Here is a 19,377-nt window from a genome sequence, read left to right as displayed (position 1 = left end):
AATACGTTCTTAAACAGGTCGGGGTCGCGTCGTGGCCAGGTGTTAGGCAAACAGCCAACAGATGGCACAATAGTTCCGGTCGAACGTTTGTTGGAACTATCTTTATTTCTCTACGCATCTATTGTTTACTGCACACGTTTGAGGGAAGGAAGGAAAACACTGATATCTAAAACATGTTTGTACCTAATAGGAAATACAATCATATCAGTATTAACTTATAGTAGCAACATGATACTTTCTTAAAGTACCGCTTTAATATTAAGCAAATTATTACAACAAAAAGTACGACGATATGAAAATCATAACCTCAGCAGTATATTTGCTGATTGCGGTTTCCCCTAGCCTCTCGTTAAAGCACAGCGAAAAGCACTTTTTCATTTCCGAACCCAGTTTATTTTTGACACTCAGTCGTAGGTTTTAATGAGGCTATATTTTTCTAACTCATACATTGTGCTTTACGTAATACAGTGATAAGAGAAAACCGTCAAGGGCGAGATACATTAAAACAAATCTCTTTACGCTTAACTCGGGCGTTCGTAAGCGGATGTAACGATGGGGCTTCTCCGGTAGCTCTGCGCTCTGCGCCCTTCTGCCGTATATTCAATGCAAAACAGTCACAGCGATTGTACAAGATTCCACTTTACGACCACTTTATGATCACATTAAACGAATCATTACGTTATAATCTATTCAACCTACGTAATTAATTTGTTCTATTTTTATTGGAACGGTACGATTTTCATTCTCGTTCGACTTATGAGTTGCTAATGAACGTGGCGACAAGATAAATGATATAATACTCTCATTGAGTGTCTTCATGAGTACGAGTAACTGTAACGAGACATATGAATTAATGACGTTTTAGCCAGACTTATTTATAGGTTGCCAAAGTATGTGGACGACATTCATGACCACGGTTACATTTAGCAGCACATTCCATATATTCAATGAAATACTTCAAAAATTCGTAGCACTAAACAAGCATTTTTCGTTTTTAGGAGGAAACAGCAAACCGAATTTATAAAATAAAACGTTGAATTTTGATATATGATTTTTGAAAATCTACTTGACGTTTTACGAAGCTAAAATTATCGAAACAAAATGTATGGGATGCTCGGTTGGGAGTATTGATAGTGATGAGTGGCCGTCACCAGCTCCGCGTGCCGGAGTTGCGCGTGAGCGGTGCGCCGGCGCAGGAAGAGGACGACCCCCCAACTGCGCTACCGCCCTTCGCGCTCACACTAGCTTCTATACCGAGGCGAAGACATTCATGGATATGCGGGTAAGTGGCCATCACCAGCTCCCTTTGTATGCACTTCTGAAACGTTTCAAAGGAATATTCACCACAAGTCAACATGAAACATCGAACCATCGAACCCAGGAAACTAAACGACTTCCAGGTAACTTTCAGTTACAAGGTAGGGATGAACTTTATGGTTTTCAGACTAATCGAATGTTTTACAGCGACAGGGAATGTTACAATTTTCTTTGTATGTTTGTACTTATTTTAATTATTTGCATTTGACTGTGATACAATTTTCAGAAAGTAAATTCGTAAAGCACTTTACATCACTTGATAATGTAATAATTAAATGTAAAATCAACGTACAATTATTTTGGAAAATATAACTTTCTTCAAATGTTAAATAATGGAATTAATAATTACAATAAACGTTTCGCAAAATTGTTTACGTCTTTTGGCTAACTTGGTTATGATGACTAAATTAATGTACCTCCTGAACATATTTGGCAGAATTTGTAAGAAAAACGTATCACAGAACCTCTTACAAGTTCTGGCAAGTATATTATGTTCGCATTAGAAACACTCTTAGATTAGTTTCGCTGTATCTACGGCAAAACAATGTGGCTCGAGTGTCGTGTCTATATTGAATGGATATTTTCAGCAGTGAGTGGCTATCTGTAAGACAAATATCAGTTAATATTCATGAGGGGCTCTGGCGGTGGCCTGTCCCAAGCATTAGCACAACAATGGCCGGCCACGTAAACGCTCATCCTAGCTAACCTCGACTATTGTACTGAGATCACTGTCTTCAACTGTTTTTGTATTCCATTATATCCGTCGACGCTTTCACTGGAACTGTCCCATGAATCATTATGATATTGTCCCTGTCTGTTCCACAAGTTTCGCTGGCTACACAAGTTTGTCTATACGTTTATTTTTTATTTCAAGTCTAGGATAAATACTACATTTTCGCCAGCTTTTTCTATTCAGTTGTGGCGAGAGACGTATAAAAAATGAAGTCTCTTTTTTCATCTGTTAGTGATTTTTCATCGCGGCATTAGACGACACATTGAAGGAAGCCATTAATCTGGCATCGGCAGTATTCATGCGTCGTTCTTTACGCGTGATGCTGCTTTATCCAATATCACAATATTTATTTTGCAAATATGACGCGATATTAATATATTGTGCGAGAAACTGTCGGAGGGGAACTATGGATGAATACCTTTGATTTTCCAATATATATTTTTATCTCACGTGGGATTTAAACAAATTTCGCGTGACTTTAACAATAAAGTATTGGATTAACGTATATTCCATTTTTTTTAAAATTGGTCTCTTTCTTATTATAATGTTATTATAGTGTCAAAAGGTATCTTTTTGGCTTTATTCAAAGTATTCAAACATAGATTCACTCTAGTTATAATGTTTTTCATGATAGTCTATACATCACGACGTTTTCTTCAGCGTTATACGTGCATCTGTTTTATTTCGTTCACAAAAAGCCTACGGACTATGGCTGGATCTAGTCATGCGCTAGCGGAAATAGTTCAATCTGGAAAATAGGAAATAGTTGCTTGCTTCCAATTAAACACTTGCTTTGATGTTTTGATTACTCTCTGTTGTGCTGAAATGAATACGCTCACGTGAACAGAGTACGAAACCACTGGCATTTACATGAATAGGGAGAAAAGAGAAAAGTTGTTTTCTTATTTTCAATTTTCCTTTAAAGTTTTTGTTTGATAACGGCGCTGTTTATTGCCCAAGTTGCCAACTTTATTGTTAAATACATTGCGTTGAGATTCTCCTTTGTTTAAGTGCATGCGCAATATTGTTTTACTCGTTAGATAAAAAGTTAGATTGTTAGATTTTTAAATAGATAGAATTAAGTTTACCTCAACAGCGAAAATAAGAGTAGTTTTTCTTTTTTGCTCAACAAAAAACGTGTTTAAAATGGTGTAGTTTTAACAAGCATGTTAAATGCTAACAAGCGTTTTAAAACGAAAACAACAGGATCGTTAAACAAGGAGACATGACAGTCGTTAAGCCTATAAGCCTTCTGTCATAAACGCTCATTACCTGAATAAAGCTTCTATGTAGGTACTGAATAGACTTCATTTATTGTTACTTTTTTATTTATTTTCCATCTACATGTCCTTGTACACAAAATACGTTGTGAAGCAAATAGTAAAATAAAATTAGGCGTGAACTGCGAAAACATATTTGAATAGGTGTATATTTTTACGCGTCTTGGATACGGAAAAGTGTTTATAATATTACCAGTCAAAATCTTTTAACGTATTAAGCTATTATTTTCGAAAGACGATTTAACATTAGTTTAACGTTATATTCGGTAGTAAAACTACTATATTCTGAACTAACTATACGTGTGCATACACATCCCATTTGACGCACGATTTACATAGGAATTAGTTAGTGGAATAGAGGGTTAAAGTTTATGTTGCTCTTGTGTGCAAATGTGAGGGGAAACTGTCACACCCAAGCACGGAATATTTATTACGGTAAATAACTTGCGAAATGTGCATACTCCATTTCAATTGTCCTTATAAATCTCATAAATTGAGCTTAATTGAAATCACCCACGGCTATATTCCGCGCTATTTTGTCTATATTCTTGTTTTTAGATTGTTTCACGCATTATTCCCAAATTGCAACAGTTCTTAATGAAGTTGCTCATGAGTTTTGTTACTAAAGTGTAGACGCCTAGAGTGGTACAACGAAACGAAACTTAGAGCTTCAGTGACCTAGGGGTATACCCTTTCATCGCCTTTGTCTTAGTTTCTTTAGTATCAATTCAAAGACCCGTCGTTCAAACGCTCTGCCTTAGTCAGTCTGTCTTGTTAACGAAGGTTTAGCGGCAAACAACTCATGCGTAAATAAGAAGGAGTCGATGTAACACTCGGTGTCCACAATTTGGCAAAGGCACAGATTCGAATGATGATAATACGAGTACATTATGCTTCCAGTTTTACGTAAATAGGTTTGTATTTCGGCTCGCGTCCAAAACGGTACTTGTTGCAATATAAATTCAATTTAGTATTGAGCTTGATAATATTTTAAACCACTTGAGTTCTGCATGATATGAGGCCCTATATTTTATAGCAGCTTTTTGTGACAATTATGAACAAAGTAAGCTGCAAATTCGCGATGAACGTGAGCCGTATTCTAGCTCGCTTCTCAAAGGCTTATTTTATCAAAGAGGCTACAGGCTTCCTACTTCTACCTGTGTTTCCTTTGAACCTGAAAACTTTGTTGATACCTAAATTTGCTGTCATTTTTAAGCTTTTATATTTCGAAGTAATTTCTAAGACGAAATATATTGTAAACGTTAAATAATGTTTTGGCAACAAATACATTTTTAGAAGCTTCAGCAAGATTTGCTTCAAAAATTGTATGAATAATATGTATTAAAAATTAATGTTCTAACTTGCATAATCTGTTTAAAAAGTATCAAAGAAGTATTTTTGTCACTGATTTTAAATTACTAAACTTACTTGTTCAGCGTATACCTTCAGGTACAGATTTAATTTTAAAGAATTTTGCTACTACAAGGGTTAGTTTATTCTGTCAACGACGTAAGTGAACGTACAAAGTGACTGAACTGATTGCATTAAAGCGATGCTTGCTATCACAGGGTGCGGTAAACAGTAAAAATTATCCATCAAACGACGTAAGAGCGATTCCGGACAGGGTAACAGTCATCTGCGACTCTGAAGGATAAAAAGAGTTTTATTTTATATTTTCAGTCTGTGACTGATATACTTCGCGATTGGTTAGACCGGTATACGATTCAGTGCTCTCAAATTTTGAAAGCGCTTTTCTAAATCACTTTTGAAAATCGCATAGCTATCGATGACTTTGTATAAATGGGCTTCAAAGAAAAAAAAAATTGTACGGAAATCTGATCAGCGCCTCTAGCGGGCTCCGTAAGAACTATTTTGACAGTACATTTTAGAAGTCAAAATCTCGATTCTCGATAGTATCGACTGTAGAGAATCACGCTTCACGTGTTATTTACATTTATTTGTCCTACGAATGGAAGAGTCAAGTAGCAATACAAATGTGCTCCAGTGTGAGCCCTACTTTGGTACTTAAACTCGTCTGCTTTTATAAGTACCTTGCAACCTTACCTCGCTCTTTTGTTGCGGGTTTTTCCTCTTAGAGAGTGCATTCTACTGAAAATTCACATTGGGCTATCAGGCAGAAAGCTTTATGCAATATCTCGTCCAAAATCTACGTTTAATAGTTATAACGAAAGAATTATGCAAATATAGACTTCTTTTTTTTAAAGGTCTCTTACGTTTATTTAGTTCTTGCAACTTTTCTTTGAACATTATATTCCTCAATACGAGAATACTACAAATGGAACCCAGAAAGAGTGACACAATTTTTTTTATGCGACGTTGGATCAAATTTCAAATGGAATAGTGTTTTGATGTTCCATTAATCCTGTAGATAGATAGAAACATTACAAAAGGCTTAAATAAAAGAAACATTGCCTCAAAAACAAGCCATTTTACAGCTATATCTCTAGCCCGGCTAATACATTATTTACAGGCTTATGAAAAAAATCCTTCTTAATACAACATACTTATCTTCGAAAACATTATTCCCCAAACATAAAACATTGTGTGAAAGATAAATTATCTTCTTAAACAAAAAGGGTACGAAACGGGCGAAGTTTTGTGTTGATTTTCTCAACATTGAACTTATTACGAAACGTGTGTTGGTGGGTTAGCTACTCAATATGTGAGTACCCCGCGTTTAATTCACTTACCTGAACTCCACTTCCAGTTCGGTTTTACGACTTTACGCCTGCCTTGTTAGTGCTACAATATATTCAATTGTCTTGCCGTATTCCGGCCGCTCGAGCTCCCACTCAGTTTAATGTGTTTACTTATTTTCATTAATTTTATACCCCCAAAAAGTTCCGTGCAATAAAGTTTAATTTAATACCAAGCAAATTAACTTTTGAGATCGTAAACGTTTTGTTTACTGTGGATGCAGAGAAGGGGATTGATTGTGTCGATTGTGCGTTTCTCCATCGACTTTAAATAAAAAATAAACCGGTATAAGAGCCCCTGACATAAACTAAGAGAATTTTCTTGACATCGTAGCTTTACGAGGTATATTAAGCCAAAATATTGCAAAAGACTTGTAACACTTAAGATAAAACGGCATCACAAAATAAAAAGTAGTTTGCCTTATATTATCAATATTTATTTTGCGGGAAACAGTAATTTTTCAAAGAGTAACCTCATTTATAAGGAGTGGTTGAGTAGGAAACGACCATCCATCAACTGAGGGTGCATTGTCTTCTGTTTAATGGGGCTTATAAACTCATTGTTGTCACAATTTAACTAAATTTAATGTAATTTGTATACCCAATGCTTTTTATTGTTGCCGGGCAATGCGTATGAAATTAATTAAATTATGAACGCATATCAATGTAATTTATATTTATCAGGAAATTAATGTATTTATTAGATTGGTCATTAATACGATCTTATTTATAAATATGCAAAATCTGTTTTCAAAATCCTGCCAATTAGTATTATTTTGCTTTGCTATTAAAATAGTATAATTTAACTACCAGCTAAAATTATATTCTACGGAAATAGTTTAGGAATTTAAACAGGTTCACTTATTTATCAGAATTTGTATTTCATTTGTCACTCCTGACGCTGTCTGCACTTGTTAAAAGTGATGATGCTTACAAAAAGTTCTAACAGTAAAAAAACATTTCTTGGCAAAACACTAAACGTAAAACCGAAATGAAACTATGACTATTTCCGTCACTTTTAACTTGATAAGAAACCTTTGGTACCTCAGAATACATTTAAGGGCGTGGAGTAAACTAAATCGGTAAATATTTCTGTCTACATTGATTTATTAGTGATGTTCAACTAAACTATGAAGTCTGTATGACACCGGAGGAGGTACATTAATTACAGGTGTTCACTTATTAATTGTGACAGAGTAAGATTCTTCAGAGATGCGGTTTAGGACACGGCGACATATTTGAAACTCTGCCACGAGTTATTCTCGTCCTCGGTCGCGCGTAAACACCAACACGTAGACGATATTAGATATTATTATATCTTGCATTATTAATATACTAATGTACGGTTATAATGCGACTGGTGTGCTTCCGTGATTTAGAGGCTCAGATATAGAACGCAATCCATTTACTAACGAGCTGAATACCAATGCCAATGTAAATCGTCTAAAGTGTCCGTGTACAGAACTTCAACGCCCTCTTTAAGAACTGAAACTTTGTAACTTACCGGTAAGTTTATAAGAATAAAGCGTAAAGTATTTAAACACAGTGCCAAAGTTTCCAAATGGACTTCACTGCGCTGGCTCATTTCAAAAGGAAGATTAGTAACTCACAATAAACATTTCAGGGTGGAGTGAAATAATAGGGTTAGTTACAGTCGAGCTTTACATTATTCAATGTCTGAATTTTCGACATTACCATGCAATACAAGCAGTTATTTAAACTGAAATTCTCAAACCAGTCACGTACGTACTTTGATCAAACTCGCATAGTTACATCAAGTACAAACTGTTGCAAACATTGAAAATGCCTGAAGCATAACTTCGCCCATCCTGAAACATAAGTTTCCATGTGCAACTACTTACTTACTCGATCACAGCGCGTACGATGATGTGATTGTGAACGACTTACTTCTCAATAATTAAACAATACAAAACTCCCATTGACCAGTATATACAGCTGAGAGTAGATGCTAGTCAGACAATGTTAAGATTAATTTTAGGAAATAAAAAAAATATGTTTTCCGTGGAATTTTCGTGAGTCACACGTATGGAGACAGTGAGTAATTTGTGTCTATATTTTTGAAGTGAAATAATAAAGCAGGGAAGACAGTTACATGTCATCGGCATGGCGACAATGCGCTGGTGTGATGCTGGCGCTACAGTGCGATGTGACGGTTTACGCGCCGAGCCGCACGCGCAGTTCTCACCACGCTTCGCCCAATATAAACGTCGATCGAAATTAAAACATAACGAGAAAGTATGCGCGAGACTTTATCTTATTACAGATGTGCTCCAAACGTCTGAATTTGCGCATTTCGTTGTGACCTCGGCCGAGTGCACTTTGTGTGGACACATGTGACGTGAAACTGTGATCGTATATTGTTTATTGTGATATAAAATTATGTGATAGAAAAGTATTCAGTGATACCCGTGCGGTAATGTAGCAAAACAAATTTTGGCAACTTTTGTCACAAAGCATACGATTAATTGAAGTTTTATTTAAATATTCACAATTATTAATAGGTCACTAGACTGTGATAAAATGAATTTAAATGATGATTTATGATTTATATATTTTCCTTGTTAGTCGTTCACATGATATTAAATTAGATATTTAAATGTGTGTTGAGACTAAATAAAGAGCTCAGAATGGTAAAATCATATCCATATCATATACGTATGAGTGGCTAAAGATAACTGTTCATTTTCTATTTATCCGTGCTATTATAAGGCCAATTTATGTAAGAACATGGCAGTAACAATAAACATTATGGTTTACGTAACCTCATAAAATAGGTGCCTTCGGAGAACCCATAACAAAGGAAGGTGATGGCGAATGTCAACTTTTATAGGGATATTCTTTTTTATCAATTTTCTTCTTCCAAAGTTTTGACGTTCAATTTTGAATAAACTTTAGCAGTAATGTTGTTTTCCTTTGCTGCCTTTGTCTGTAGCATTCATTTTTTATGCTTTATTTATTCTTGTGAAAGAAACGATGAGCCTATGATTAATGACAAGCAAAAATAAAAGTCTAGGACATGACGTGTAATCTGTTATTCCAATGTAAAAAAATAAAGACAGCGTTTTTGAGAATTGCACTGTAAAGTTAACAGTACATTAGCGTACAAAGATAAAAAAAAAAGTAAATAAATCCACGTGGTCTATTTTAAACCGTTCTAGGGTCATATACAAACGATGTCTTTAAAATATTATAAGCATATAGACTTAAGTTTAGCATATATATGAATATTGATGATTGTAGTAGTTTTCTCATTAAAACAATGTTAATTAAGCACTCGATCGAATCATAAGTCTGTTATTCGAAAATATACGATATTCTAAGTTGCGAACGAAATTATCAGTTTAGTTTGACAGGCAATTTGCAGTATGGAGAGTAATGATATTGCCTTAATTGTGTAATCAGGCTTTATTGGGCCACGAGTATATTGTGTTTCCTCTTTGTATTTACTTTGAAAATTACATTAAATTATAGTAAAAGAGACTCGTAATTATATTATTACCGAGTATTTCGAAACAAAAGGAAAAGCCACACTTGTTTTTAATTTGAATCTCAGTATACAATGTTCTTGTAACGTAAGCTTATCTTGAACAAAAAATAAAATCTAATTTACTACCACGTATGTGCCGCCAGTGTTTCTGGGAAAAGCCAAAGAAATTTTGATTTAGGTAAGCCACCATATTGGAACAACAATTACTTTGGGTAATAACATCTTTTATAATCAAAAACAGATTGCCTTTTTGGTCTGGTGCTTGCAGCCGAGTTTACGAATTGGAGATTCGGTCTGTTCATTGTTTAATTTCGAAGTTCGTGACGGTCTTTAAGAAAATGATTCTAATATAATAATTGACTGAATAGACAGATATAGTTACTAGTTGTTTACTACTTAAAAGTACGTATGTACTTATATACGTAGAAAACTATACCTAGAATAACAATCGATTAAAAAAGAAATTACTTCCAATATTATTTCTAGCAAGACAAACTAACTTAATAATAATATGTTCAGTTTACATAAAGATACTGGGTTTGTTTAGTTATTAATATTTCATAGACGGAATAATATGTCCAGGCACATAATAAGTAGTTTTGTTAGGAATTGAACAAATATAGAGTCTCTACCTACTACTAAGATCAGTATTTTTTGGTTTTCAATTTTACAGCTTACTGTCTTATTGATCTAGGGAAAGAATATGGGAGTAACTGATCATGGTAATCTAAGTCTCGTTTGATTAATGACCAGACGTTTTTTTTAGGTACATACATAAAATCACAATCCTTTTTCCATAGGGGTAGGCAGAGACAACACTTGGTACGATAGTTACAAACTTCCCTTGCATATTTTTCACTTTTTATTAATATTGCTAATTCATCCTTTGCACAAAAATTTAGAGCATTTAGTTTTAAGTTACACAAAAACATTATACTTACTGCTCCATGCCCTTATATTATTTATTCGTTATACAAATTAACAATGAGATAACGCTTATACGTAGTTAAAATTACACGTATTATCTAAGCAACAATTTAAATAATTATCGGTCAACCGAAACTTGTTAGAATTCTGTCTCGCTCGATTGTTATGCAAAACTGTAACACGTAAACATACATTTTCACGTTCCTTACATTCTCGGAGAGTATAATGACCATTCAATAGTTCAATAGTGATAAAATCTAAGATTGTCTCGAGTCTTTTGAAATCGAAATGAGAGAGTATAAAATATAATGTCTACAATTAGTCCTTGCTAGCAATCATGTAAGACACTTCAATAAGTTGTTGACTTCAATAAGTTAAAAATATCAGATTATGAGATATTTTTTACAGAATAGGCTCATGTTTATCTTTAAAATAGTTGACAACCAAAACAATCTAAGGACATTATCATATTAATTCTATTACTGTTTCTTTACCTGTATATACCTATACCGAAACATATAAATAAAAAAAATGTAGCCCATGTGTTCCAAATACCAAACGATCTCTTAAAAATACTTCAAGTACTCAACATTACTATTAATTTTTTAATATATTTCTAGCTATTTCTAGGTCAAATTAGAAAATAGCCACTCCAAATTCCATTAGTTTTTAGTCAAGAAGAAAATATAAAGTACTGGAATTCTTCATACTTAATAAATAATGTGGAAATGGGGTATTCACCCACTTATATCAATAAAATATACCTAATTAAAGTAAGCTTTATTTTAATATTACTTAATGGTAAATATAATACTAAAAAATACGATAATATATTAAACCACATTGGTTTAATTTTCTTTCTGTTTGTTTCATCTTACCCTAATTCTTTTCCAATTGTTTTGAAGTCTCATATTTTAACTGAGCTTTTTCTAATCTTTAGTGTTTTGAGCCTTGAGTAAAAACAAAAAACATCTTAATATCTTAGAAAAAACCAAGGTTAGTTTATGAAATACCTGTTCAATGTTCATGTTTTCTTTTGTACTGGCCACCTTCCACTCATAAATATGAAAACGTTCTCCAATATTTTATTTATAGACATTGCATTTGTTCTCAAAATAATAGGGCCGTTTATTCTATCGTAACAGGAATCTATTAGAGATAATGGTTGGTATAAATTATTTGAATAACTAGCATAACACGTCTTTCTAAGAGTCTAATTATAAAAAAGTTACGAGTACTTTCACCCTGACGAGATCAGTATTTGACGCAGTCGTTGACAGCATTACAATTTTTCGACTAACATATTTTTTGCGAAAATACTGTTTAAAAATAACAGCAATTAGGAAAATTTTTTTAGAAAAATGTTTATTATTATATTTTTAGCCCATTGACGGCTGTATTATATTTAATGTATTTGTATATCTGCTGCCAAATTATGATGAAAGCATTCTTCATATGCCTGCATGTAAACAAACCGCCTTTGTACATACTCATAAATTTGTTATTTTTGTTTACGTTCTTATTTTTACGAAAGTAATTAGTTTATAAAATAAATGTTGGTGAAATTTTTGCACGTGTGTATGAATAAGTCTTCAGAGATTCGGAGAAATATGCAACAGCCTCTTCCCGCGAGATTTCTTGCGGCAAAAAGTAAACGCCATGTATTAAGCCAGGTTAAAAGCTGACTACACCAATCCTCTAGTTTTAACTTGTTTAAGAAATAAACATCTTTAAAACACCCAAAATTTTATATATGTACTATTATAATAGTATAAGTATAGAATCTATAATTTTCAATCTGTAAAATGTAGAATGACAAAATAAATATATTTTTGCGCCTGTGACATCTCATTGTGCTCACACAATCAGGTTCAATTATGTTTTAAAATGGTTTTCGTAATAGCTTTCCTTTAAAGATATTATAATGATGTATGTTTATTCGGTGTAATCAGTAAAACAATGGTTATAGTACGGCAGCGGGACTCACGTCTCGGCGAAATGAAACGTTCTCTCTTGAGGACTACGTAATATGTTTTGGGACCCATTTCTCATTCCAAGTTCCTGTAATCGTAGATCGAGTGAATTTAAATGTTAAATAAACAGAGTCTATGTTTATTAATATTGAATTAATTTTCTTGTGTTATGATAGTATACAGTTTTTGGCTGTGGAAATTTTGCTATGATAATATTATTTTGAACTACTTACGAGTATGTAGTTAAATGTACTATTATTTTTCTAATAGTTTAAGTCACAGTTATCTAAATAGGACTCCTAATTTGTTGATTAATAAAGTAATTGAACGACTAACAAGTGAAATAAATCACATGTTTACTCAACAGAACCAAAGTATTGTTTTGCTACTACATAATTATCACGGAATACTTTCCTCATGCTTTACATTAAAATCTCGTTTCAAATTAGGTGACACATAATGTAACAACGCTTAATTTTGTAAAGCGACATCTAGTATTTAGTGACAACAACCGGTAGAATCATGTTGCCAATCGCGGAGCTGGACGAGAGCGCCACCGCGCAGCTATCGATGAGCGCTGCTCGACACCGACGACGTGACCGCGTCATCACGGCTGAAATGCGCGCCGTGCGACGCAGGCGGGGTTGGACCGTGGTGGGCTCTGAAACAAGGTGAGTTCGCCGTCAACCACGAGATGTCGCTGTACTCAACTTTACAGTTTCAGCAAAAAATAAAAAAAGGTTTTTGATGATGAAGCCGAAATCTGTTTAAATATAATCGATCTCAATTGTACGTACTAAAATAAATAACAAAATTGCGTTTGAAAAATAATTAAAGCTCAATAGTAATGTAGCCCGTGCTACAAAAGCTACGAGGTTCTACGAAATTGAACATTTCGTAGACACGTTACGTAACCGCAAGGCACAAACTCAATTAATTTTAAAAAACGTTGTATATTATATTTTAGTGAGAGGTTGAGATAAGTAAAACGTTTTTGAACATTATCAACCTCTGGTTTTTATCTGAAGGCTACTTTTAGGAGCGACGTCATTGCCAATTAGGTAGGCCCCGTGGTCATGTTAAAACACTACAGCATGTTTTTTTAGCAAATGTTAAGTTAAAAATTATAAATGTATCGAATTATGTACACATATTATTATATTAACTATAGTTGCTATAGAGAGCTCTTATCTTATTAAGGTGTAATAAATAACCCACTAGCTTAAATTATTTGACGTGGCAACTAATTTACACTAGATTTTTCGTTATAGGTATAATTAGTCTCCCCATAAAAGTGAATTTATTTCGTAGAATCGTTGTTGTACTCATATCCAAAACAAATTAGCAACATTCATAAATGTAAATATTGTTATACGTTTAAAATCTGAATAAATTAATTAAGATAATAATCTTCTCAAACAATCTACGTATTACAAACAACTGGCGGTGGCTGTACGATAATAATTGTATGAACTCTATACTGAAATCCACTTAATTGAACGCTTATTCCAACGTTAATATTTCAGTCGAGCTTTAATTATTTCATACATAAACCCACTCAAAGTATAATGAAATAAATTACGAAAGCTACAGTTATACACGCTCTATTCCACATAATATCTCCAAAGGAATATCGGGTACAAAAATAATAGCTAACATTTGAACAAATTGTGAGTCTCTAGGGATCTATGAAACAATACCGTTGCGGTTGAATTACACTGATAAATTGGTCTATCATATTTCTGAACTCACGAATATGCTAGCATTCAAGTCTTATTGTAATAAAATATGTAAGATCGTTAGCAATAAAACAGTAGATAGAAACGTCGCGATGAATTATGCAAGGAATTTTTACTTCACTTCAGCTGAAATGAAACTTTTACGAATCTCGCGAGAGAATCAAACAGATTTTGAAACAAGTTTTATTAGATCACTCTTTACATGGAAAAACTAGATCCCGAGAGAAATTGAACATATCAGCCAGTTTGAAAAAGCTGAGCAGAAAACTGTGCGTGCTTAGTAACAATTTTGTATTTGATCGTCCTTGACTTAGTGATGCAAAATCCTTGAACTATTGTTTGGTATTTCCCCGTATTCCATCATTATTATGCATGTTAAAGAATAGTTAGATACTTCATCTACTTTAAAAAGATAAGGTTTTTAGATATATTAGTCCTTGAGAAACAGGGGATTAAATAAAAATTAAGAGGAAAGTGTAACTTTCTCAGACATAATTCAATAAGTCGGTGACCCCTGAAAGTAATACAGCGACGCCTCAAAGGACCTTTTTTTAAAAGGCTATCTAATTTTGTTTTTAATTTCCTTGAGCCCATATTTGACGCACCACTATAAACTTAAAATTGGGGTTATTTGCACAGGATATGCCAACAATACCCTAAGATAATATGGCAATACGGAAACTCGAAATATTTTATTCATATAAGCATTTATGGATTTTCATTAGACTAGAGGTAGGAACATTAATACCTACTACTGATTGCTACAATAAGTAAATTCACATTACACACAAAATAAACATTTTTGGTTGCAATTTGTAACACACAAGTACTACCCATAACATAGTTTTGAGGCTTATTCTCCCACCAAACACCTACTCACACTGTTAAAATAGAAACCTACCTCGGTGTAGCCAACAATAATGTAGAATACTTTATACTTACTCATATTAAGGTACATTCTCCCTCATAATTGCTAACAAATCCCAATTTGTACCGGTATTCGTATATTTACTTGTGCTAAGCCCATTTAGCCCATTATTATTATCGGCAGCACTCAGCTGAACATTTCTTTCCCACAAGGTCATGCCAAACGATCCTGAAAGGATTTGCTAACATCGCAACGCTTGGCAGGTGGATTATTGATTGCTTTATGATTATTTTTTTCTACTAGTCTTTGTCCGCCATCTCTTCGGAACAAATTGATTCATATTATGATAATATAGAATTGATGGTTTGCAAATGGATTACGAAAATACTTTAGCAAATATTGTACTTAAATTTTCATATCTGGGGGCACGGAAGTGCCCCCGCAAGTCGAGCAAAAAAAAGCGGCACGGCCGTAACATCCTTTTCTCGAAGCAATTCGGGCTATTTTTGACACCCCTATAATTTCGTTGTGGATAAAACAAGAAGCCTGAATTTTCAGCAACTAATCAGTCATTGTATAAACACGGTATATTAAAAATTTCAGTGAATTTGAACCAGTAGTTTAAGAATGACAACTTGTTAAAGTTTCTGAATTTTGTCACTCACTGATTCACTGACTCACTGACTCACTGACTCACCGATCATCAAAAGTCTAAGGTACTTCTAGCAGACTTAGAAGCTTCAAATGTAGAATACAAGTAGGGTTTAGTGTCTTAATCATGGGAAAAATTCAATATTTTCTTATTTCAGTCCAGTTTTCTAAATACATCAACTGCAACAATAACTTTGTAATTCTATATAAATGTATAGGATTACAAGGTTACATTTACAGTTAATGAATCATTATTACTGTAGAAAATAAAATAAATAGGTGTAGATAGGTACTTACTATATGAGGCATAAAGGAAGGGGGTATAGGGTGGGTAAGGGTGTTTAGCCCATGAAACCGAACAACATTCCCATAGGAAAATATGTTGAATTATGAAAAAAAACGTCTTTCCATACAAATTGGACTTATGTTCGCTCTACAAAAAGAAGTGAGATGCCATCAAAAACATTCTGTTAAAAATCCCAAGTCTCGCCGTAAAAAGTTGTGAGATCTATATAATACCAAGTCGATTAATCTATTTAGTCTCTACTTAGAGGACCTTCTGTCTTAAGTTATTACGTATGTTATTATCATGTCAATTTAAAAAGAAAATACGTTTAAAACAAATAGATCGACTTGGTCATCGCAAGAAAACAAAAATTCGCCATTAACATTTCAGGAGCATTTGCTTCTCGTCGTACTGTGTAGTGTGATACAAACTAATAATCAAATCATGCGATGGCCAGGTCGGTCTATTTGTTTTAAACGTAATTTCTTTTTAAATTGACATGATAATAACATACGTAATAACTTAAGACAGAAGGTCCTCTAAGTAGAGACTAAATAGATTAATCGACTTGGTATTATATAGATCTCACAACTTTTTACGGCGAGACTTGGGATTTTTAACAGAATGTTTTTGATGGCATTAGTACTTTTTAGGGCTGCAAGTATTGGTTCATTTTAGGTTGCTCGTAAAAGTAGAGCAGGTTTGGGTTGGATATACATACATAGATAAATATCAAAAATGTAAAAGAACAATGAAGACTGTAGAGAATAGTGAGGGTACCAATAATACAACGTAAACAATGTTGTCAATCTCCCTAATGTGGTTTCAGTCCTGACACATTGACTGATATAGACATGATTGATAGATGCATTTGTCTTGACACGAATGCTTTCCATCGAATAATAGTAATGTGAAAAAAAGTAAAAAATAGGTTTCCATTTCTCATTAACGCAATTTACCTTATTATACGTAATTTAACCCATCTAAATGTTATTTTAATGTAATTACTGTAACCAGCTGAGCCCACAGTGGGTCTTTTATGAAAATTTCTGTATTATGGTAATCTATTAAGTACCTTAGCTTAGAGACTACCAGCTATTTAATATGCAAACTCCACGGGAGCTAATTGGGATGTTCTCCCTGCCTTAAGTAATGTTCCGAACTTAACCGTAGCTTTTATTTACGTAAACATTGTGTACCTGTAAAGTACATGTTTGTTGAACTTGTTAGGAGTAAATGTTAGAGATTTTAACAGACTGTAGTCTGCCTGTACCTGTTTTGTATGTTAGAAACACTTTATTAATAATCGAAGCGAATACTATGCTATCGTGTTGAAGTATGCACATATTTGCCGGTCACCTATATTTAGTTTAGTGCCCGGTACGCAAACAATCACTATACGAGTTTAGAATATGTCGTTAGTTCGTGTCAATCGTTATTAAAGTAAGTGCTTATTTCAAAAATAGTCCCTATGTAGGTAATCATTGGTTTTGAAATAAACAATGTTTTTGAATAAATTATAAGCCAGAAATTAGTATTGTAATACTTATGCTCTTGCATTTGTTATCCATTGCACTCTCTGAACTGGTCATGAAAATGTTATACACTACACGGTAGCAAATGTACTTTGTTGTGCACAATTTCCCTAAATCCCGGCAAACATACGATACAACTGTTCGCTTTGCAGATATTTGGGGCTTGAATTGTGAACTGCAACCGCTGCAACACACATAAGTAGTGGAGATAAACTTGTCTATTTTGTGTAGACAGCTTTACCGCATCTAAGTAGGTTATTTATCTATAATAATTTGTGTTAATTGTGAACATCCCATGATCCTACCTTGATCCCTTTAGTTGATTATAAAGTGTAACATTTTTGTGGAACGAAACCTAATTTTAACTAAAAATAATCTAAATAATAAGTTATCTAACCTATGAGCTATAAGTCATTGAAAGGACGCGACCTGTATTTTATTGGCACTAAGGGAGCCACAATTAATACAAGCCTAACCTTTCCATTACCTAAACAGACAGAACAACGAATTATTGTATAAGTTTTCGTACCTTTAATTTATTTGCTAAACCTTGAATGTCTAGCCGAAACTAGACATTAGAAAATCTCCCAAATAGCAATTTCGAGCAGCTAGAACATTCGCCTTGTTTACATATTCCTTTTGTATTGCTCGTTTTGGTAAATAAAATTAGTTCAGCAGTAAAGATCGTAAGCTGAATATAACAAAGACTGTTTAAAGTCTCAAGACATGTCAACGATACGTCACGTTGTAACGGTGCCATGAAAAAAATAACACTGAATTAAAAACACATTGTGGCTTGAATTCCTTTGAGTTTCGTAAACAAACAGGTACAGGCGCCAACCGCAGTCAGTGACCGTTGCATGCGAGGCATGCATGTTCGATGCATGCCATGTTCCCGTAAATTGTCCATCGATAAACAAATTATTTTCAGTCAAACACTAACAGCACACATGCGGCACAAATTTACTGATGTGGTTTTGTTTAAAGGACTGCACAAAATATTTACTATGAAATGAAAGCTCGTAATATTTCCATTATAAAGTGATGTAACACTGAAAGCGTATTATTTTCTGTTTGTGGGTATATATTTTCCACGCGCTACAAATTGCCACATTTGCGGGGAAGTTTCCTTTTGTAAATTAAACTTGTTCCTCAAATAACCCCGAGATTATCCTCGAGACAAAAAAGAAGCTGAGAGTTTTTAATATGAGCGGTTTTCATAACCATTTTGTAATAATATTTATACAATGGATTTTGTTGACAAAGGGTTTCGCATAAAAATATCTGAAAACTTTTGTGTTTGACGTGACTGTGTAACTTTTTTATTTGATTTGCAAAACGTAACTTGGGATGTCAAATAAATGGATTGCGAGCTATTTAATGCGTATATTATACAAAAGGCGAAATGCTTAGAATCAAATAAATGTGAATGCACAAAACACTGCATAATCGTTTTTGCTGTCGCTACTCCACTTTTTGTCTATATTTATGAAAGCATTGATTTTCAGAATATTGGTACTGATGTTGTCTTTATATTTAGAAATAGTTGATAAAATTGACGCTGTACATAATGAATCTTCACATTTTAGATCCTTTTCGAACACATTTTATATCTTGCAGGTTGAATTCTACGAATAGAAATCGTTAAAAAATATTTGTAAAATATAAATTGCATTGAACATAAACGAGATTTCATTGTGTTGCGTACGTTGGAGAAGTGTGTGTCGAACTGGATTAACGGATTATTCTGTTATGCCAATGGGCTATGAGGATTAAACCGAGTATAAATGTTTTATGGACCAAATAACCATGTTTTTATTTTCATAAAAATATTCTTTTTTAC

The 19,377-nt window shown here is 33.6% G+C and overlaps 1 protein-coding gene across 4 annotated transcripts in view; it reads left to right on the top strand.

The window, feature by feature from the left end:
• The window catches only part of dnc (phosphodiesterase dunce), a 300,082-nt gene that overhangs the window by 124,717 nt on the left and 155,988 nt on the right, over nt 1-19,377 (top strand). Inside the window, exons 1-2 of one of the 4 annotated variants that reach the window (XM_076114357.1) lie at nt 8,227-8,481; nt 12,905-13,126. The exons of 2 other annotated variants lie outside the window; for them this stretch is intronic. In XM_076114357.1, coding sequence (XP_075970472.1) covers nt 12,978-13,126 — 149 coding nt within the window. In that variant the 5' untranslated portion in view covers nt 8,227-8,481; nt 12,905-12,977. Of the gene's footprint in view, nt 1-1,004; nt 1,283-8,226; nt 8,482-12,904; nt 13,127-19,377 lie in introns of those variants that run through there. One more of the 4 variants, XM_076114358.1, reaches the window with a different exon arrangement.

The sequence above is a fragment of the Anticarsia gemmatalis genome, chromosome 5, assembly GCF_050436995.1.
Source record: "Anticarsia gemmatalis isolate Benzon Research Colony breed Stoneville strain chromosome 5, ilAntGemm2 primary, whole genome shotgun sequence".
Lineage (NCBI taxonomy): Eukaryota > Metazoa > Arthropoda > Insecta > Lepidoptera > Erebidae > Anticarsia > Anticarsia gemmatalis.
This window is presented reverse-complemented; position numbering and strand designations above follow the sequence as displayed.